We start from the raw sequence: 22932 nt of genomic DNA, 5'->3' as shown, positions 1-22932 counted from the left end.
GTGCATGAGTTGATGTTGTTGAGCAATCAACCTTGAATTTCTATATGACAACTTTAACCATTCTATTTGTTTTTATTGGCTCCCTTGGATGACATACGCTTTAGTGGATCTGATTGAGTGCTTAAAAATGTATATGACTTATGTGATCTGCAAGTATTTCCTCATTTGAAGAAAAAAGGTGGTGGTTGCACTCCTGCAGCACTACACCCCTGTCAGGATGTCAAAACAAAACAATTAGCTAAAAGGGGCTTAAAAGCTGTAGTTAAGTAATAATTCGCTGTGAGCAACACCTTTCAGTCATACTAGAGTGATAATGGAGAAAATATTCATAATTTTGTAAAATTTAACTCAACCCAGCCCCTAATGGAAAGTATGACACACATGTATATGTGTATGCAATAGTGCACAGTACAGTGTGTTTGTCCTGTTTATGTGTGTGTGCCTTTATTTGCGGGATCAGTCTTTGTTAGAGTCACTGATTGCTACAAGGTTATGTGAGCTTGACTTCATTTAATCTGTGAAAGTAAATTTATTTTGCATCACTTGGCATTTAGGACATAGACAGCAGGGGAAGGGCCGTAACTATTTTAATGCAGCGACATAAAAACTATATTGACAGCTGTGTTTATTGACAGCACAGGGATAGTTAGATAGAGGCCCAATCAAGCCATTAAAGAGATCAGAGTACGCCTATCAACACTGTACACAAAGCTGCGCTGTGAAACATCTTAGACGAGTGATTTTTAGATAAATATGTTAATAAAATATATGGAAATGAAAATGCACTGAAAGCAAAGGGGTGAATATAAATAAAGTGTTTACAGTACACACACTAAGTGGCCTACTATCTAATGAGAAGAGCTGACTGAAAATAAACTTTTATCTAAAAGAGAAAATGTCACTGAAAAAGTGCAGTTTGACTTGACTTCACATGCTCAGTGTGGCTGGATTACTTGTGTTTTTTTAAATTGAAACAGCAATCTTTTTTTTCCAGTGTAGGTTTTAGACATATCTCATATGACCCGCTTGCTCTGCTGCCTTTCACTGGGATAGATATGACATCTCGGTGACGTTCCCAGATAAATCACTTTTTGTAACAGTAGAAATGTTTTCTGTTGTGGCTTTTCATTTCACAAAAGACAGATGCCCTTCAGTTCTACACTCCACAACAGGGGTGAACAATGTGTCTTGTAGTTGTCAGGAGAAATGACAGCGAGATAATTGGTAGGGCACTCCCGTTTCATTTAAACCGAAACAAATAGGCTTCCAAAGAGAAATGTGCTTTAAAAAAGTAAAGCTTTGTTTTGTGCAGCTTATTATGCGGGCTCCGGAGTGAAATAATGAAGAGGAGTATTAACAGATTGAGCATTAAAAACAAATGCACATTCATTGCAGTTCATGAATATTCATGGCACTAATTCAAATAACCTTAGGCGACTGTTACGACTAATGAATATTTAAAACAGCTTGGTCACAGAGATTTGAACATTGCGTTACAGCTGACTTTCTGGGATCATCTTGTACAAGGGTAAACAATTAGGAATGGCAAAAACAGATTTCAGTGGTGATCAAAATACATCTGGAAAACAATATCTCATGTTGTCACATTAGTTACGGGCCATTGGTGCTCCAAAGGAGAACGTGATGACACGCAAAAGGACAACGAGGTGAGGAGCTGGAAATAATCAGGACTATTAGTTGATTAATCAATTAGTCAGTCAACTGAATATTAATTGACAACAATTTTGAAACTCTAAATCATTTATCAAGGAAAAATGCAAAATATTAGCTGGACAAAAAATATGAGAATGCTGCTTTTACTCTGTTTTGTATGATCTTCAGTTACACAGGGTAGAGATTTAACCCATTAAAAATGGATGGCCGCGGGTGATCATTGTTTGTATAAACCAGTATATGTATAGCTAAACTAAAACCATAATAGATAGAACATTTATTCATTTTTGCAACGGAAAGCTAAGGCTTCTGTCTCATGTGTCATCAATTTGTACACTTGTGATGTTGTCATTGCATTTTGTGTGGTGCAAACCATGCGAAATCTCATGGTGGCACCAGAGGAATAAATGATGAATGAATTATTTTGGTCTATTGACCAAATTGGTTGGTTGGACCAAACATACATTTTAAAACTGTGACTTTGAGAATCTGTGATGCGCATATATCACTACTTTCTGACATTTTGTTGTATTCACTGATTAATGGAAAAAAAATCCACAGTTTCATCAATAAAGAAAGTGTTCCTAAGTTGCAGCTCTAATCAGATCTGATCAGTAAACTTGTCCTGTCCTCAAGTCTTTTAAACCAGCTCAGTCAAACAGCAGAAATAAAAAAAAGCAGCCACAGCTCAACGACTAACAGAGCTGTTCTTACCCTCGGAGGGACAGGGAGCTGACTAAACATGTTTACATTTACCACGCTGGTTCTGAAAAAGCCCGGCACCCTCACATTCTGCAAGCAGGAGAATCCCGTCCTGCCCACTTAAAAGGGGGCCTCGGCTGCTTCCTTTGAGGGATCAGCGTGGTGACTCGTCCTCTTCGCCACCACCGCAACGCTAATTAGGCCCACCACAAAGCCAGCCTGTGGGGATAATGTCCCATTATTAGAGTCATTTGTTTCAATTAACCGCTCTGTGATTCTACAATAGCATGGCGCGGCCCAGTGCAAAGAAGCCATTACTCTCGACCAAAGAACCGCTGAGGTTTGGGACAAGAGTGTTTGTAAGAAGGTTACGGATACCTGCTCCTGCCAGCAGTGGTGCTGCCAGGCCTCACATACTGCCACAGTCACTGATGGGTTATTCTAGCACTTGTTCATTTTTTTTTAAGCGTTTAAAGACTTGTTTTTTCTGGAATTTGTGATTCTTTTTTTCCCTGTGCATTTCACTGAGGACTGATTGAAAGTTAGAACAGGGGATTGTTGACTCTAGGCTGTTCCGTTTTACATGCTGAGACCATTGTGGTGTGCTGAATTACTATTCTGCTACTGTATACTTACTGTATATGCTGCATGCCCCTCTAGCCATTTTTAGACTGCAATCAGGTTACTTTCTGAGCTTTCTTTTTTTCTCCCTCTCAGTTCATGCATTACTCTTGTAACTCCAAAACCCTTGTCATAGATTTGAGGAGTTTTAATCATCTATTTTCATCACTGAAAAAAGGAAACAGATTGCTTTGACAGCATCTACCCCTCCCCATCAGAGACTTGTGAAATAACAATTAATCTCGAGCCTTTATGGCCACCAACGAGCGACCCTTGATAATAGCTGTTTGTACTGTTTGTGCACTTGCATAGTGCTTTCTGTTGGTCACAGCTGGAGGCTAAAAGAGCCTACTGGTTGCAGGTTGCATAAGGCATGAGTATGAGAGAGATTATGACTGTGATTTGTTGCCTGATGTAAGAGGAATAAGAGATCGCGTTTGTATAAACGGCTTTGATGTCAGTTCTTCAATGATTCTTCAAGCTGCAAAAACATTGTGTCTGTAAAAATTAACTTCTTTTTTGAAACATCACTCACTCCTGATCATTTGCATATTGGTTTTTTTTTTTTTTAGCAGCAGCGAGCTTCACTGTAAACTACCTCAATGCTTTTGGACACTTAACAGCAGCAGCACAAAGACGCTTATCAACTCTAAATGTTCCCGAATACAATATTTCAGAGCACTTTTAGGTCCTTTCAACACTAGATAATGGAAACTTCGATTGCTACCAAGAGGTTGCTGCCCTGTGATGCCTCTGTTGCCAGGCTTTCTCATTGGCTTTCTCCCCCCGCTGCGCAGATGTTTACAAAGAGACATCACCAGCTCACATTAAAGGGTTCAAGTTGTCCCCTCGGGCTGTTGCTATGGAAATAACCCTGCTATGATCGCTCATTCATGTTTGATTAATTGTTTTTTTCCTTTCTGTGCTGTTGCCTCTACAAAGACCTCATCATGGGAACATTTCATCTTGAAAACAAACAATAGAAAAAGATGTCCAATTCTGTTTTATTTGAGATATTCTCTCCTCCAGCACTTTGGACATTTTGGTGATAAAAGTCTTAGAAATTGTATCAGTGTTGTATTAATGTTAAGAAAGCCTTGCCTGCATAGCTATACAATTATAAAGACTTTTTAACATTTCGTTTCTCAGTTACCTGGACTGAAGCTAAGCATTTTGCCTTTTTCTCCTCTTAAATTGCACTGTGTAGTGCTGAGCTACAGCAACCCACTGGGGCCAATTAGGATGCCAGCAGAGCCAGGAAGTGCATAGCAGATGCTTTTGCCACTATTTATTAAAATCCAATCTGCGGGGGCCCCTCCAACAGCTCGTTAAACTACCGTTAATCTAATTAGCTCTCACTTGCCACTGTTTTCACCACATTACCAAATACAAGGGCCTCGACTTTGCAATTTAGGCTGATTAAGTAGGTCCAGTGCTGTTAGGCAGAGCTTGTAGGGAGGAGCTCCTCTGAGCTGTCAGTCATTTTCCAGAGTCAGATAAATCATGCAGCTTAGTTCAGCAATGGCTTTGGGCTCGAGGTTGAATTAAAATATTTGCAGTGGGAATATTGGTTGAAATCAAATCCACATTGCTAGCTCTGTAGTGCAAGCCTGCGTGTCTGAAAACACTAATGAAATACTCCACATCATAAAGAGCTAGTATATTTGTAATGGCATGGTACCAGAACTGGATACAAATTCCATAATGGGCTCTTTATGGATCAGGTTTGTGCGATTCCCACTGATGTCCTTTCATGTCTTTCAGATTGCGATCATGAATCTGCACTTCCGGTTCATTGTTGTTTGGGCCGGGCTGTATTTTTATTTGATGAGTGCTGCTCTCTGGAGCAAGTGCCTGGTTCTACTCAGAGATCTGTGCGGCGGCTTTGACATGCAGTCCTGCTCATTGCTTACAGATGGGCAGTCTGACATGGAGCCGCAATCGCTTCCAGATGACTCAGGCACGGTATATATTTTAAAACATATTTTAAACTATGAAGCCTTTATGGTGAACTAGATGAGAATATAAAAAGACAAGACTAAAACAGGAGTGATTGTAAAATAATTGACAGGTAGTGTAAAATATGAAGAATTTACAAGAACTTGTACTTAAAGTTGACTATCACTCAGTGTGTAATATTCAAACAATTTTAACAAGCATCTTGAATTTTGGATCCCATCCATGACGTCTACAGGCAGTCTTAGTTTAGAGAAAGTTGAATCATTCAGATCTCAAACAGCTTTGTTTACATTCTCATCGTGCCTGCCAACATTTTGTAAGGCCGCAATCTTGACAGCGTTACACACAGGGGCACTTTGAAATGTGAGGTGAAAGCGATATCTAAATAACAACGAAACGCATGTAATAAAAAACGAAATGTAAGCCTACATGATCCCCTACCCTAATTATGGAAAGTTAACAAAGACTTGCTCTTACTCTAACTCAAAACCCACTTCTGGCATTTATTCTTTTCTGCTCCAAAATCATCAGATCATATAGTCAAGTCAAAAAGACTTGCATCATGTTGTAATTCTCTTCAAATACATGATGATGGAAAAACTTCTACAAAAAACTACATTTCTTCACTGCGTGCACAAGCTGCAGCTAACAAGTGGATGGATGATTCAGTTGACAAACATGCTTTCACATTTTTTAAACCTGCTAACTTTGTAGCCACTCATGAAAGACATGGGACACAATAACTTTGTGCTCTCGCATTTTTGTTGCACTACACAACGTTTGGGAACCCGCTTTTCCTTTAAGGCTGCGAGTTATAGCTGGTGGGGAAAACTGCAGAAAATTATATATGGCATCTTGAAATTACATTATTCTCACTGCTGCTTCTCTAACCATGGCCATTTATCTATTTATAAACCCACAAAGGCTTAGAGTCTGTAACAGCTGCACTAAGCTGTGCTTCTCTCCAGTATGCTGCCGCAGAGAGGTCCGTGCTTGTACTGTTAAAGAGATTTATTCCACTGTATCAAATACACACTTTTTGCAAATGTAAAATTCACTCTCAGCAAAAAAAGATTGAATATTGGACTTAGATTCATCATTTAAAGCTACAAGAGGTTACCTTTATTTCTAAAAAAAAAACACCAAAAAACAAAAACAAAAAATGATTTGTCTTATTTTACCCTGGTCTATATGTCAAATGGATGCAAATTTGTAAGGCATTAAGTGGTGGTGGGTATGAACTGTGTTCTGTGTTTAGGTCTTGTCAGACATACAAATTAGGTATGGCCTGATTAAACAAACATGGCCAGAAGAATTCTTGGTAGAGGAACAGCTCTTGGTCCAAGTCAGGTCAGCCTCACCCTGATGCCGGCTCTCCTACCTCTCTTCGTCTGACTCTTTGGGTTTTGTTTTCCCATTCTGGTCTGACTGGCCACTTGGCATATGCCATTGGTAGGGATCCTCTCCCAGTCTGCTGCATTCAGGCCAAAGCCCACACAACTTTTTGTGATGCTGATAAGTGCTTCTCTATCGGAGAAAAGTCGTCTTTCATCAACCATTTATTTTGTTACCTAAATGTATCTAAACTACTACCGTTTCAGAAAAAAAACGTGACTGTGTCTTACAATTGGTTTTGTGATGTCAGCACGTAATTTTGACACATTTTGCGACCACCACATAATGCTTTGTAAGAGGTTGTGTCCATTTTATGTATTTTTTCTGTTGCATATTTGCTAAAACTTTCACTATATCCTGACAGAAGTACATGAGACTGATAATCTTTGAAAAAATCTTGTTGCTCTGGTTCCTCCAAGAACTAATGCCATTTGCAAGAATCCACTGTGCATGAGGAAAACAGACGGCCTTTTTCTGTGAAAGAATAAGCAAGTCTTTTGCTGTCTGTCTTCTGTTACATTGTCTCTGCTGTGTATACTAATGTTGTCTAAGGAGGGATGGGCACTTTTTTCATTGCTGGTTGTTTTTCAGCCATTGTTTGCAAAGCGCCTCCTGAAACTGCAAGCTGTAGATATTCATCTTGAATTAAGTGAGAGTATATGCAGGTGAGGGGGCTGTGCAGAGTGTGCATGAGCAGTGATTAACAGTTGTATTAGAGACTCATCCTGGCTCTGATTGGTTGTTTTTATTCAGGCCCCGTAGATTCTTGCAAATGCCATAAGGAGCACTGGGAGGAGCCAGAGGAATATGATTTTTTTTTTACAGATAAACTTTGTCATGTATTACTGTCAGGATGTAGTGACACGTTCAGCAAATATGTCAAAATTTACTGATGTTTTTTTAATGGAAAAGGTAACATGAAGTCAGTCAAGTAAGATCCGTTTTTTACTGCATTGTTTTGTCCACATCAGTCTTCTAATGTTGCAGTGCTGCTCCCTTTAATACTGTCACTAATTAACTTTAATTCTATGAGTAACTTGATGGTTGGCCAAAATTAACTTGTCTGTTGTTGTTTTGTTTGCTGCCTGCAAGCCGGTGCCTGAGATGGTTTATGAGATAAAGAAAGACTACATTTAACTCTCTCTGAGTCTGACTGCCGAATGTTTTAAAGCAACTTACTCAAGAGAATCATAGAAAATGATGAAAATTCAATTTCTGTAATTCTGTTACTGCCACTTGTGACTGCAGGGGGTACTACTTAGTAAAAGAAACATAAACTTTGTTGGAAATCAGTCGGTCACTCGTTGCCCACTCCCAATATAATAGCTGTTTACTCAACAGTAAACTGTAACATGAGATTATGTTATGAATCATTAGCTTGCGTCACTGCTGACAGCTGTATTGTTGGACCACTGTAATTTTCACATCTTTGCATTGTGGCATTGTTTGCAGAAAGTAGTGTTCATACGGTGGATGCTTCTTTTCTCTGTATTGGGAACTTTTGAGACAACTATAGAGCATGAACACAGTTTAGATTCTCAACTAAAATGCGATGCATACAGTATACACTCTAAGAAATAAGGGTTTTTCCTGAAGAGCTGAGGTTCTCTCCAGAAATATTTCCTTCTGCAGATCCCCTTTGTAGAATAAAGTGTGCTTCAAGGGTTCTTTGTCAAACTAAGGGTGTCATTAGTAACCCCTTTCACCCTAAGAACTCTTTTCGGAAGACAGAGTTCCTCAAGGATTATTTAAAGTGAGATTTTTTTGCCAACACTGCACCATTGAAGTAGTAAAGGCTGTAGCAGTAATGATTTCAAAACCAAAAATGTAAGTGCTGTGGGTTCTCTCTGGCCCTTTAGGAGCCACATGAGGCTAAATATGGTTCCCAGCTTCCCAAGCTAACCTGTTAAACATACATGATTAGTTAGAGATCTAAGTATTATCTAATACTATTTTTAGAGTTCACCTGGTGGGTTCTAGATGAAACCCATTGGAATATAAAAAGGTTCTGGGTAGAGCCCCTCAGGTGGGTTCTTGTTAGCACCTTCAGAAGGTGGAAAGGCAGAATCCTTTGAAAGAGTTCCTAGGTAGAACTTTAAGGTTCTACAAGGAACCAGAAAGGGTTTCCCCCATGGGGCCAAGCTGAATACCGTACATGGTTCCAGTTCCAGTTCAATATGTACTGCAAGGCATAAGCTCTTATCATGCCTCTTGAAAAACACACCACAAGTTCATTCTTCACATCACATTTAGCCAGTTCAGTACTGAGAAAAGCGATGTTAAATGTGATCTCAAAAGTCCCCTAGTTAAAACCACTTTTGCTGGCTTTTTTCCAGTCGGTCATTGATCAAAGATTATTTCACTACCAATCTCTGATTGATGTTCTTGAACTGCTGTTTTAAAGAGCCTCTTCTGTATCACAGTCAGCGGCTGAGTGGTGCTTGTACTTCATTCTTCAGGCCAGTGCACACTCAGACAACATTTCCCTGCAAAAACTAGTATGTAAAAATGGATTTATCGTGTATTCTCTGTTGATGCTTGCACCGTCAACTAACTGTCCCACAAACAAACTGAAAGCCAGCGTTGTGTGTTTATTTCCATTTTACAGTTGTTTGGCTCAAAATTTACAGAAGTGTTATAGACTTTAGAAGTGAATGGTATTCTGATTTGATTTGGTGTTGTGCTCTGCATCATGCTTTTGGCATAATGACCATCACTGTAAAGAGAAGAGTATCTGTGCATCACCTCTGAGTAGTTCCTTTTTGTTTTTATGGCCTTTTGAAATCGATTCGCCATGCAGCACTCTCCACTCTGCTGTTCAGTGTACATGACGATGATGATGATATTGCATATATTCAGGAGGCTGCAATTGGACAAACACTTTAATACTCTCTCATACTATTACCTTATTTTATTGTCTAATTTTCATGTCTCTTAAACTGTGTCAGTCTCTGCATCTGCGCCCGTCCTTTTTGTTATCAACTCTCTTCTCTCTACATCACTCCACCTCCCCTCCTTTTATCGGCTCTCTCTACATCAACTCTCTCTCTCTCTCTCTCTCTCTCTTCCTTTGCATCTCACTCTCTCCACTCCTCTCGCACTCTCTCTCACTTCCTCATTCTCCCTCCCTCTCTATCTCCCCCTCTCTCTCTGCTGTTTTGATAGTGACGCAGTTATCAGGCTGTCAATTCTAATCTTGTCTTGCCAGTGCAGTGCTGCCCATTCAGAATTACAGCTACCCCCCTCCTCCCTATCTGTCTCCCCACATCCACCACCCCACAGACAACAGAAATGCTGATGGGATGAGCAGGCTGAGGCTGACACTATAGTTCAGAGTTTTGCTAGTAAACTATAAACCTGTGTACAAAATATATTTAGACTCCACTGCTGTGTACAGGACATGGTGGTCTTACCTAGCAACAGCTGCGTGCTGTTTTTGGCAGTTTCTACTTTGTGGTTTTTAAATTGTTGCTGAAGTTAATTTGTTTTTCAGCATCAGTCTCAATCTCTTCTGCCATATTGTGCAGAGAAGAGCAGCATCCATTAACTAAAGAGAAAATTATATTTTGTTCTAAGGCTGTCAAATGATTCACTTTTGAAATTGCTATTAATCACAGAATTTCAATAGTTAATTGAGATTAATCACATTTTTAATCACATTTTCAATTCCATTATTTTTTTTACATTTGAATATTGACAAGGTAAAGCAATTCTTACCAGACTGTCTTGATAAGGAATCAAATTACAGCAAAAACTGCATTGGACGTGCAGTGGCATGTCTGTAGAGGGGAGACTAATGGGTATCCATAGAACCCATTTTCATTCAGATATCTTGAGGTCAGAGGTCAAGGGACATCTGTGAAATGTCCATGTCATTTTTACAATGCCAAAATATAGCCTAAATTTGGAGCGTTAAGGTTAGCATGTTGTAGTTGTTACAGCTGGATTCATTGGGTCTTCTAGTTTCATATGATATCAGTATGATCACTCTAGTTTAAAAATCAGTCCGGTATGGCCTCTTAAAGGCAGGACTGTCCGCCAGCGATTAACGCGATTTAAAAAAATAAACGCACTGTGTACGGACCTTAATGCGATTAACGCGTTAAGGCAGGCAGCCCTATTTTGTACCTTTTATACCTCACATTGACCATCAATGATTTTTTTACACAGACCAAAATGTATAAGGTGCACTAAGTTCAAAACTGTCATGTGCCAAAAGCTATTTGCTCAGGTTCAAGATGTCGTTTAGTTTATCTTTAATTAGAAAGCTTGTTTAAATTAAAATGATGCTTATTTTTTTTTAAAAAAAAGATTATTAAGGCAGGGTTTTTGGCTGCTTGTGTTCGGACATCTAACATTTTAGGTTTGTTTGTTTTTTGCTAAAACCCCAGTCAGTGTGTCAGATTTAGTGGTATCTAGTGGTGAGGTTGCAGATTGCAGCCATTTTAAACTTGTCCCCCTGTGCAAAGTGAGTAGCAGAACTACAGTGGCAGATGCAAAAACTGTCAGTGTGCAGTTTATCAATGCAATGCATATGCTATCCTGTTAATCTATCTTCTTTGCTGCTTTTTATCCAAAATGTTTGGGTTTGCCCACAAGCTATGACAGTTGGACCGCACCAGAGACTGACGCATGTACTAACAGTCACAGTTTTAAACATGTGGTTAACATTGTGTAACAGTCACAGAAATAAGATCAAAGTATTTAGTGTGGTTTAAATCAAGTACGTTTCTTAAATTATGTAGCTTACATAATGTGATGTAGGCCTCAATATGTGATAATGATAAATAAATCAGCCTGAATTTTTTAAAAATGGCCCTTATTATTATGTCCTCAAAGTTTTAAAAATCACTAATAGCCAAATTCCAGAGTTATTTGACCCTTTGTTCATGTGCACGAGCTAGAGACTGAGCAGTTTGGAGGCGGGAATAAAGAAAACGCTACTTTGCTTGTGGATGATCTGGATAATATTATACTTGGAAGTAAAACATTTTTTTTTTGCTTCATGCACCATATGAATGAGAAAGGGGAAAGATGGTTGATTTTTCCTGTGGATATCTGGCCAAAGGTGACAAAATTACATCATGTCACATTATGATATCTCCAGCACAACTACAGCTACACAGGACAGGAGATAAACCTCCAACAGCCTAAAATACGAATGGTAAACTTCAGGATCTGCTGTCGACACATCAGAATCAAAGAGCTACTTTACAGACTCACCATTTTGCATTGACAGTCACACGGGTAGAAATCCATTGGAGAAGAGGACCAGATACCAATCTTTCCTCTGACAGTATCAGAAAATAGTCCAGAATGCAATGCAGCCACAAGATGTTCAGTTATGAATAAGGGATGTGACTCTCTCTCCTTTTTTCCCCTCAACTGACAACAACAGCTGTCATAATCATTACTGTTCTGCACCTGCATGAGAAAAATGATGAAAACAAGCTTGATATTGTATAGTGGATATGTGGTGGGTATTTGTTTATCCACCAGCAATAATTTGTAAAGCCAGCAAGTAAAATCACTGTGATGAATATAATTTTGATGGAAGAAAAGAGGGAAAAAAGTAACCACTGGTTCCAATATTTGAGTAATTGTATCCACATAATAGCCAGTATCAGATATGCAATTTTTCTGGTCATGTAAACTCCACAGAGCCACTATGACAAAGAATATCATTTCATACAAAGAAACTAAATATTAATCTTCAGAAATCTGCTATCAGCAATCAAAAAATCTGTCCATAGGGTATTAAAAAAATGTTACAAAAGAGTTCTCTAATTTAGCTTAAAAATAAGGTCACTGTAAAACAGAAGTTGACCTGAAAACTAGTTTAAGGTCCGGTGTGTAGGATTTAGTGGCATCTAGTGGTGAGGCTGCAGAACTGAAATTTGTCCTGTTATAAAATAAAGCGCTAGAGAGTCCCAAAAGGGCCAAGTATGGGCGTTTGGTGGGTGGATGAGTCCAATGAACTCCCAACTTTCACCCAGTGGAGCCCAGTGTTTGTCAAATCATGATGTTGTTCTCTAAACCTAACCACATGCTTTTGTTGCACAAGGAAATTAACGTCAAACAAAAGTGTTTTACTTACATCGTAAATTTATTTTGAAAAAGCCTGTGTGCCTGCAACAAGCAGAAATTGCATTTCCTTTAAAAATTGTATTTTGAAAGATCATAATGCAGTAGGGTACCTACTGCGTCATATTTAGACGTGAATGTCCACAGACAAAGCTGCAATATTTGATGATTTGGGATGACAAAATTTGGAATATTATGGCAAATGGACCTGTACAACACTTTTATAGTAATTTTTGACCACTCAAAAGAGCTTTCACTCTACAAGTCACATTCAGCCATTCATACACTGGTGTCAGAGGCTACCGAAAAAGGTGCCACCTGCTACTCAGTAATCAGTCACATACACACTCACACACTTATGGGGCAGTTATCAGGAGCATTTTGGGTTCAGTATATTGCCCAAGGATACTTCAGGAGCCAGGGATTAAACCCCCAACCCTGTGATTAGAGAACAACTCACCCTACCTCTGAGCCACAGCTGGCCCTATTATATGTCTACCACTAAATCCTACACACTGGATCTTTAAAAAAAAGAGCACTTGTATAAGCAGTAAAACTTGATAAAGGAGCTGAAAACAAGATGATTTATCTCTTTAGTATGATCAATATTATGGCCTCTAGTTCCCACATATAGATGCCCAGCAGAGATTCCAACTCGCTTTCCACATGAAACAATAAACAGATGAGTGTTGAGTTGTATTATTTACCATGTTTGAATGTTGATGGTTGTTGGTTGATTTTCGTGGTCCAGTCTGAAGACAATAGTGATGATAATCCAAAAATATCTACATTTAACAACATAAAACTTGAAACAAACAAAGCAGTTGAAAAACTGTGTGCTGGTGTCCTCTTGAGCTGAATACCTTACTAATTGATGACACCTGGGACACTGTCCTAATTATCCCAAGTCCATATGTGAGTCAAGGCTTCAAAATAAGAGCACTTACAAAAATAAAAGTGGAAAAAAAATCTACTTCTCACCTAACCATCTGTGTAAACTAAGTCATAGATAAAAAACATATAAACAAAAATGGCTCCTACAATGAAGGTTATAATCCTTGCTCATATTCACTGTAGATATGTTAAATATATCATATTTATGATGTTATGATATACATTGTTTTGCTTCTTAAAACGGGGACATTTGAGAGTTGTGTGTGACAGTCAACTCTTAAGAAAATGTTAAGTAAAATCAAGGCAAGTTTAGGATGCCCGGTGGCTCAGTTGGTAAAACAGGTGCCCTATGTGGAGAGGTGGTATCCTTGTCCCATTGCTGCATGTCGTCCTCTCTCTCTCCCCCTTTCACGCTACATCTGTCCTATCTAATAAAGGCAATAAAAGCACCAAAAAGTACACCCCCCCCCCCCCCCCCCCAAACACAAAAAACAAGACAAGCTTTCCTTTGATATTTTTTTAATTGGCCTTTCACCATAAAGTTCACACCCACTCTTTTTTTTCTATCAAAGGTCTTCTGGGAAATGTAGGGCAACCACTGACAGATATATGTTGATAAGATGGGCTGAGAGAAAATGAGAGCAAATTAAAAACTCCAGATTGATTATGTATCTAACAGTATCTAAGGGTGCTTTTTCCCCCTCTTCTGCATGTTGAGCCATCTGTATTCTTTTCAGTTTGTCAGTTTCATTGATATTTCATCTGGCATCCTATAAGTTCACAAACATGAATCTTGAACAATAGGAGAGGAAAATAGATAAAGAAATGAAATAATATGCCCCTTGTTCTCCTGGCTGATTGCATGTAGCTGTGAGCTGTTGTGTGTCATCGCTCTTTCCTTTGTATGAATACATGTGAATTTTCCTGCTGATTATTTAGCCTTCTTTTTTTCCCTATTTTGTCATTCCATTAGCTCTACCTTCAGTTTATTCTATTTTCACTTCAAAGGCTTGAGTGGAACAGATGTCGTTTCAAATGCCTGTCTTCTGCCTCATTGCCTAAAAGTGAGGGATGATTATTTTTTAATGAAACCAGGCGTACTCGCACAAAAAAAATGAATATTACCTGTAAGCTGTGAAATAGACAAGCAATACTTTCGCATCACCCTGAATGAGAACATCCATTCATTTCCACACACCACAAAAGCCATTTTGAAGTTTTTCTTTAGCTGCCAAATGTGCTCTGGACCTTGAATTTTGATTAGTTTAATTTCATGCTGTGTAGAATACAGTGTGTTGTTTGGCTGCGAATGCTTTGCTGAAACAATGCGATTTTCAAAGGCAGTCATTTCCCGTTTTCCAATTGACAGTTAAAGGCGAAAACATGGCTGTTGCTTAATCCCGTGATAAGTATGCATTAGATGGATGTGAACGTCTTTAAATGTCCTCAAGTTGCTGTTTGATACTCACGCAGGGACAAATCTTTTTCATGGTTTGTTCTCCCCCCTGCTGAGTTTTAACACTGAAACCCAGGATCAGTGGATTATGAAAGGGAACGTTCAAAGCTGTTTAAAATTTCTAAAATGCAACCTGATGAAATAGGAACTTGGCCTTGGAGATGGGCTGCCTTTGCCAAAAAAAAAAAGAAAAAAAAGCTCCCTTCACTCAAAGCAACATTTGAGTAACTCTTCATAACTCCTCGACTGTAAATAGCGCACATAAATATCCTTCATTTGACATAACACCAATGTAAATCATTATATATTCAGTATGTCATTATATCTTCTATTATATTTGTGGAAATTGGATTGTTATTTCCTGCCTTTATAGCAACTGCGAAATCAGGTTAACTGATGTTCCACTGATACTAATGGCAACATCAAGCCATCACTTCTTCCTCGCCATCCTCCCTCAGCTGCACCTCCTCTCTCTCTCTCTCTTTTTCCTTATCTCTCTCTCTCTCCCCACTCCCTTCCTCTCCCTCTTTCTCCCATGCTTGATGTGTTCTCTCCTCAGCAAAGAAGGCAATTTCCATATAGAATCACAACCAGGATCAGGTGACCTGGATTTGACTCCCCGTCAAAGCCCTGCACAGAAAATGAAAAATGTATTCATGTGTATTGGATCGAGTACATCACACAGATGTGAGCCGTTTTTGCCTCCTGAAAATGGAGTGAGATTGCAGTGTGTTATTGTTGACAAACCAACTGGGTACATCCTATAAAAAATATCGATTTAATCCTTTTTTTATAGCATCCTCCAAAAGTGGAGTTGAATACTTTGTGATCTACATGAAAGAGACAAAATAAAGATCGAAAGGAAATCCAAAAAAATGTTCATGACTAAAACGATTTAACCACTGATAAAATAGTAATGTCAGATTTTAATTAGCCTGCTATCCCATGTTTGCCCCCCCCCCCAACACCCCAGAGGCTAACCTGTCTGACTGACATCCTGTTAGTCTTCATTCATCCATGTCCGTAAATTGATCTATTTTCTCTTCTCAGAACAAGCTGTGGCTGCTCTTCGCAGAACTCTGCTGCTTTTTCTCTGTTAATCTAATGCTCCGTTTGGCTATTTCAATGAGCGTCATGTGCACAGTGGTTAATGCTGAGGTTTTAAACATATTTAACCTTGCAAAAATCTAGAGTGCCTTATCTACTAAGTGCTTCATGCCCAATAAATACACTGCATACTGAAATACTCCTCAGGTTCTGTGGAAGCTGCAGCAAAAGAGTTATTTTCATCAACTGATTTATGACCAGCAATGTCTTTGTCTCTTTTCTCTCTCCCTCCCTCTCCATCCCTCTTTCTGCCTCCAGATAAGCAGTGAGAAGCGAGCCTCAGCGGAAATGATGAAGCCCAAACCCAAACCTCAAAAGAAGAAGAAGAAGAAGGACCCAAACGAGCCGCAGAAACCTGTGTCGGCCTACGCGCTCTTCTTCAGAGACACCCAGGCGGCCATCAAGGGCCAAAATCCCAATGCTACCTTTGGGGACGTCTCCAAGATCGTGGCCTCCATGTGGGACAGCCTAGGAGAGGAACAGAAGCAGGTACGAAACATGTCTGAGTACCTGAAAAGTGAAAATAAATAGTTCTAATTTGGAGGTGAACTGTCTCTTTAAATGGAAAGACTACTATCACCTCACATGTAAAACATTTTTGCACAAATACGTTCTATTTTTACACAGAAAGTGTTTGATATCTAAAGGAACCAGTGCATGTGCACATGCATCCACACGCACTCTCTCACACATACTACAGTCTCATGCACACATTCTGGTCCAGCCAGTAGATGGCATGTGTGCTGCAGCAGGCGAGCAGCCTTTCCCTGGCATTATGTGCTGTGTAATTACCAGAACATTGCTGTGAGATACAGCTCACCTTAATGAGCTAGTTCTTCTCTTTCTAAAGATAATCCATCCGTTTATCCCAACTCCCCTGACTCTCATAAAAATGATTTTCTTTCTAAATTTAATTCAAGCAAAGGGGAGGAGGGGTGAGGGTGGGGGGGGGGGGGGTGGTGTGTGTGTGTGTGGAGGTGGGGATGGGGGGGGGGGGGGGGGGGTTGTGCTGCAGCAGCAGCTGTAAAACAGTCTGAACTAACAAAGTTGGACATTTTACAAGCAAGAAATGGTCAATATGAAACAAATATAATTGCACCTAGGGAGATTTCAGCAGTTTAGACCAGGTATTTTATCCAGTATCTAGATCACTCATACCTACATGCACATGCACACCTTCAAAAACAAACATTCAGATATAAATACACACAGAGACACAATGCCTCAATGGTGTTCTGCTTGTTTCCAAATTTCACAATGCTAAGGCCTCTCCTGAGTTTTTCTCAGCAGTGTAGTGTCTATCAAAAAGGGTTTTCCAAAAATATAGTGGAAAAAAGTGAAAACCATCCTCTTTGCCAAAACAAAACTCCCACAATGCTCCAGGCACAGGTACGGTCCACACTTCCTGTGTCCCTCCAGCCTCCAGAGCTGATGCCTCCACACCATGCATCTTCATTGGCCCTCTGACAAGCAGGGATGTGTGAAGTTCTCATTTCCACTCTCTTTATTTATATCTCTCGCCTGCTATTTTGATCCTGCCTAGAATACAGAATTAGTGATCCCCCCCCTCACTTTTGCCTCGTCCTTGGATTTAGCTGAGGGCATCTCGGCTATCCAGGAAGAATCCTCTATTGTTTTTGTAGCTATTTAACGTCATCTACAGCTCAGCAGTAATAGGTAGGAAATGTTAATGATGGTGGAGTTATAGGAGGTCATGGTGTTTTGTGTGATGGGTGTGTCTCTTGGGATGTGGAAGGTTTACTTTTCAAAAACGATACCGTGTAAAGACAGTATTCTAGTATTCTATTTTAGACGCCATGTATTTAAAAGTACCATGATTTCTAAACTTTTTCATCTAGGTGTGGAGCATCTGTTCTGTGTCATGCACATCAAGCACACCGAAACATTTATCTACATCCACCATTTTTCTACAGTAGTCCAGACAGCCGTCATAGTTCGCAGCTGCTCTGCAATGAGCTGCGTTTAAAAACACAATTTTTTTCAAACATGAAAACATGAATTTATTCAGTGCTCTTACTGGTGTAATCACCTTGTTTTGGAGAGGAAGAGACATAACAAAGACGAAAAAGCGTTAGCACACATCAGCAAATGCTGGGCCAGAAGCCTCCTGTGACAAGTCAAACAGCGATAAAGAAACAGATTTTTTTTTAAATGTGAAACTGCTTTATTCTGTTTTTTTTTTTTTGTTTGGTTGGTTGTTTTTTTTGTTTTTTTAGGAGGAGACCTCTATGGATAGTTAAGTTCCTGGTAAAAAAAAAAAATGTTCTTTCTTAATTCTAAACAGGAGAATTATCAGCTGGTTGCAATCTGCAATCCTCACTGCTGGATGGCAGTAAATCAGCCTAAATCTTACAATACAATTTTTTAAATCAAAATTTCGCAGTTTTACTTATTTTATTTTATTCAAGCAAAATTGTTGTACTTTGTTGTTTTTTTTAGACAAAATTTAACATTTGAGAAGTCTGGCTTCCTTGCCTAAATGAAATGGGGGTTTTGTTGAAAAACAAACAAAAAAAAATCCCTAAGGGTAAAGTATTCATAAAATTTTGGTATAGTGTCAGTGCTCACATCAGCATGAGTATCAAAAACATGTCAATATCCAGCCGTACATAAAAAATACAATGCATACATGCTTTCGACTGACAATCATACTTCTCTCTCCTTTCTGTTTTGCATAATAGACATGATTTTGCCTATAGCTGTTATAGCTGATAGCCCCATTTTCAAACACTACATCCCACACAGACAATACCTGGAAAAAAACCCTGCAAAAACACACATCCATGTGCGCTCATAAGCCCACATTCTTTATGCAAACACACCGAGTTCATTCAAACACTGCAGCAGCAGTTGGTTGTATGACAACAGACGTTTGTGTATCGCACTAACAATACGGAAGGCAGTTTCAAACAAAACTCATACACGGGCAGGAATCGCATCCTAATGTGCCAAATGACAACAACCATTGTGGTGTATCACTAATGTCAGTATGCTGATAGGAGTGTTATTGTGGAGCTAAAAGGAGAGAGAGAAGTTCCAGTTCATTTCTCTAGGTGGATTGGAATGGAAATGATGTGTTGCTACGATAGATGGAGACACATTGAGATGAGGGAGTTTTAGTGCTGTGATGAGGAAATAGAGGTGTTCTGTACCATTGGCTCTGATGGAAAGGGGAACATTAAGGCCGTGTGTGTGTGCTTGTGTGTGTGTGTGATGTGTTTAAGGAAGTGTTAGATAAAAAGTATGTGCGTTGAGAGACAGACATGTGTGTGTGCACATTTATGAGCATGTCAACCTCTCCTCTCACCCAAAGCCTCTCGTTTTGATTTTCTCTCTCTCTCTCGCTCTCTCTTTGCAGGGGTACAAGAGGAAAACCGAGGCGGCTAAGAAAGAGTACCTGAAAGCCTTGGCCGCGTACCGAGCCAGTCTGGTTTCCAAGGTAACGCTTATGACACACAGGCCCTGGCTAAGACTGATGATGGATTGGATGGAAAATCCCTGTTAATGGTCTAGGCGGGGCTTCCTTGGGATGAGGTGGTAGTGGTGGTGGAGAAGGTGGGGGCATGTGATGCAAAAGAGCAAGCCGTATTCGGAACAATACCTGATTTCCATAGGGTGCAGATGTCGGGGGGTTGGGGATTGTAGTTGGTATGGTGATATATTTGGGGGAGGGGTCAGCGCAAGCATATGGCCAAAATATCTATGGAGGATAGAAAATGATTGCTCCCTCATGTGCGATACATAACATCGCTTTCATATGTATCAATAGAAAATGCAAACCCTAAATTTACACCGACAGACACCTGTGTCATGCTTTAGATCACCCTCCGTCCCGTCATATAGGACAGGAAGTACATCCAAATCAACGCTAGCAATCATATCACTTTGCTGCTGTTTACACCTTCCTGCTAATTCAGATCTATGACATCCTTTTTGCCCAGTGAATGATGGCGTCTTGTATGCACTAGCATGGTAGCACTGGGAATAAAGAAAGGCAAGGAGGAGGGCTGTGGATTGCATTGTTTAGTGCCGTCTTGTATTAACAACACACAATGTAGTGTGGGGAAGATTCCTTTTGTCATTCCATTTGTTCTGCAGGCAAACAGCCTCATTTCTCTGGCCTCGCTCCTGCATATATGTGTGTGTGAGTGTGAATGTGTGTGTGTGTCTCTCTGCTTTTCCCATCTATCTGTCAAGGTGTCTATTGATCATTACCCCAGCCCCAGCTCTATTCATACAAATGGGCTCCATTACCTTCTAATCAACACTGATGGCTGGAGATGAGTATTCTGACAGCTCATCATAGGCGCCTGCAGAGGGCGGGGTGGAGGTGGAGGTGGGGTATTTTGTAGGTGCTGCACCTGCTCAGAGTGATACTGTCCAAAACAAGAAAGGTCAAGTTTGGGTGATTTTGGTGGTGTTTTCCTGTAAATAACTGAGTCAATTTGACCCTGTTTCTCCATCTGTCATGTGTGTGTGTGTGTGTGTGTGTGAGAGAGATAAGCGGTGCAAAAAAAGTAGAGAAAACTGTCAGGCCGACGATAGACTGAAAATTAAGTATCTGCAGTCTCATCAAGTGAGCATCAATATTCTGAAAAACTTTATTGTTAAGGGCTTTGAGGGTCAACTGTCCTGTTGACAGCTGCACCAAGCAAACAAGAAACATGCGTTCACTCTGTCAGCTGCTTCACTCTGTAGAGAACTTGCTGGTGAGAATTTTGACAGAATCAAGCAGAGGTGAAGAAGGCAGGAAATGTTTAAGGGAAATTCCTCTGCTAGTTCTCAATCAGGGTGTTATTTACATATGTTGTTCAATTATGGCTTTTCATCATGATAACATTTAACTCAACTCTCAAATGGAAATGTGTCAAAATCTGAAAGGAAATGTTGAACATAACAAACTTACTTTCTTGCTGAGATTAAGATAAGATCAAAACCACTCCCATGTCTGTGTAGCTGAAGCCCTTTTTACACAGAGATCTCCTCAAAATCCCAAAGACAATGACAACCTGGCAACTGAATGGAGGAAACACTGGGCTTTAAATGCACAAGGGCTGATTACTAATTACATACAGGTGACTGAAACAAGACACACGTTAAAAACACTAGGCAATCAAAAAAAGGGGGATAACTCAGAAAGGAAAAGTTTCACTAAACACATACGAAAAAAACAGGAAGTGAACACAACCACATGAACAGACACTTGACAGAATATCACACTTTAACTCAATTAGTATTCTAATAGATATTTGTACTTTCAGTCAAGTATGGTTTCCAGGCTCTACATCCACCACTGCTTCCCATAATCTTATCCCTTTTACATAGACATCATTTTGGCGAGTCCAATAAACAGTAAAGACAAAGAGCAGTCCCTTGGAAATCCCTGCCATTTAGAAACAGCAAAATGATTATTTTTCAACTTGGCTGCTGTAAAATATTAAGAGTAAAGTTGACAAGTAATAGAATTTGCCTTTAAGATACAGGCCAGGGTTTCAGTTTTGTTTTAAGTGTAATGGATGTTGCTATTAAAAAAAAAGATGTGATCACAGCTTGTTTAACAATGATTGATGTGATGATGATTTTCTTGTAATTAATTGAAAGTTAGTTAGCTCATTTAAATTCTGATTTATTCCTCCACAGACATACAATGACCCTGAACCAAAAAGTGCCCAGCAGACCAGCCAGCCCTCCCACCTGCTGCCCCCAAAGCAGCCTCTGTACAGCGTGCCCCCACAGCCCTCCTCACCCTACCTGGGCCCGCCGGGCTCCTTCCCCCTGTCAGACCTCCAGAGCTACGCAGGGCCGCCCCGCCACACCCTGGCCCAGACCCTCAGCCAATCCCAGATGCTGCCGCCCAGCATGAGTGCCTCTCCCCCAGCTCCCTTCCAGATCAGCCCACCTCTGCACCCCCACGCCCAACTCTCCCTGCATCAGAGCTCCCTGCTCAACCAGCCAATCCGCATGCAGCAGTCACAGCCAATCATCTCACACCAAATGGGGCTCCAGGCACCTCTGCATTCCCCTCCTCTCAGCCAACAGGTTAGTCTAGCCATCATTAAAATGAAACATGAATATGATGACATAATCATAGAATGTATGCAGAATGTATATTGTCACCCGTAATCACTAATTATTTTTTTGCTAATTACTGATGTTTATTTATTACACTTAAAAGCATTGTGTTTTTTTTAAATAGAACCTTGGGGTGTAATAATTTTCTGACTATGATTCAAATTTAATGTTATCCAATAATTTTAATCAGCTTCTGGGGAAAAAAAAAACAAAAACTCTCAGCTCAGTCTAATGATGTTGTATAACAGGCCTCAGTCAGACATTTAGCATGTATATTAAAAACAACAAAACACAGTCTGCTAGAATATGTTTTAAAACTTTACTTTTTTCACTAATTTAATGGCAAAAAACTACTGTCTACTTTCCCTCTGAGAGCATAATGTCTCCAGTCTGGCAGGGGGGTTGTCACAGTGGTGTAAGAAGAGTGATATCAAGACCCATTTTAACCAAGCTATAAGAGTAAATGTGGAAAGAAAAAAGAGCTGTTTCTGTTTCCCACTCACTAAGCTCAGGAGCAGCTGATAAAGACCACTGACAACATTTGGCCTCATACAGTATCATGGCTCAGCAAACTCTAATGGCTGGTCATCTCAAAGCTAGAGCAATATAACCTCTTTTCCTATCTCCTCTCCCTCTTCTCCGATCTACAGGGATTCTCCCACATTCAGGCTGATTACCAGAACAGTGTCGGGAGCTCACAGTCTCCAGGGGCCCCTAACCCAGTGCACGGCCAGAACCCTGACTGGGACAGCGAGTACTGCAACAGGGACTGTGGACCCAACCACTGCGGGTGAGCGCAGAGCATGTTGTGTTATGGTTGTAGTGAATGTTGTGTGATGAATGTAATGGTTAACAAGAAGAAATCAAATCGAGTTAGTCATGTAGGGAGGCCCATTTCTGCCAGTGTGATAAAATAAAAAAGATACTATATAAACTATAATAATCTC

At 39.9% G+C, this 22932-nt stretch overlaps 1 protein-coding gene across 3 annotated transcripts in view; it reads left to right on the top strand.

Annotated features, from left to right (window-relative positions):
• Positions 1-22932, top strand: part of LOC121947313 (thymocyte selection-associated high mobility group box protein TOX-like) — a 95587-nt gene that overhangs the window by 69761 nt on the left and 2894 nt on the right. For all 3 annotated transcript variants that reach the window (XM_042492301.1, XM_042492299.1, XM_042492302.1), the window contains 4 exons: positions 16151-16381; positions 19272-19352; positions 21554-21952; positions 22636-22775. In XM_042492301.1, the coding sequence (XP_042348235.1) occupies positions 16151-16381; positions 19272-19352; positions 21554-21952; positions 22636-22775 (851 nt within the window). The remainder of the gene's footprint in view (positions 1-16150; positions 16382-19271; positions 19353-21553; positions 21953-22635; positions 22776-22932) is intronic.

The sequence above is a fragment of the Plectropomus leopardus genome, chromosome 8 (genome assembly GCF_008729295.1).
Source record: "Plectropomus leopardus isolate mb chromosome 8, YSFRI_Pleo_2.0, whole genome shotgun sequence".
Lineage (NCBI taxonomy): Eukaryota > Metazoa > Chordata > Actinopteri > Perciformes > Serranidae > Plectropomus > Plectropomus leopardus.
This window is presented reverse-complemented; position numbering and strand designations above follow the sequence as displayed.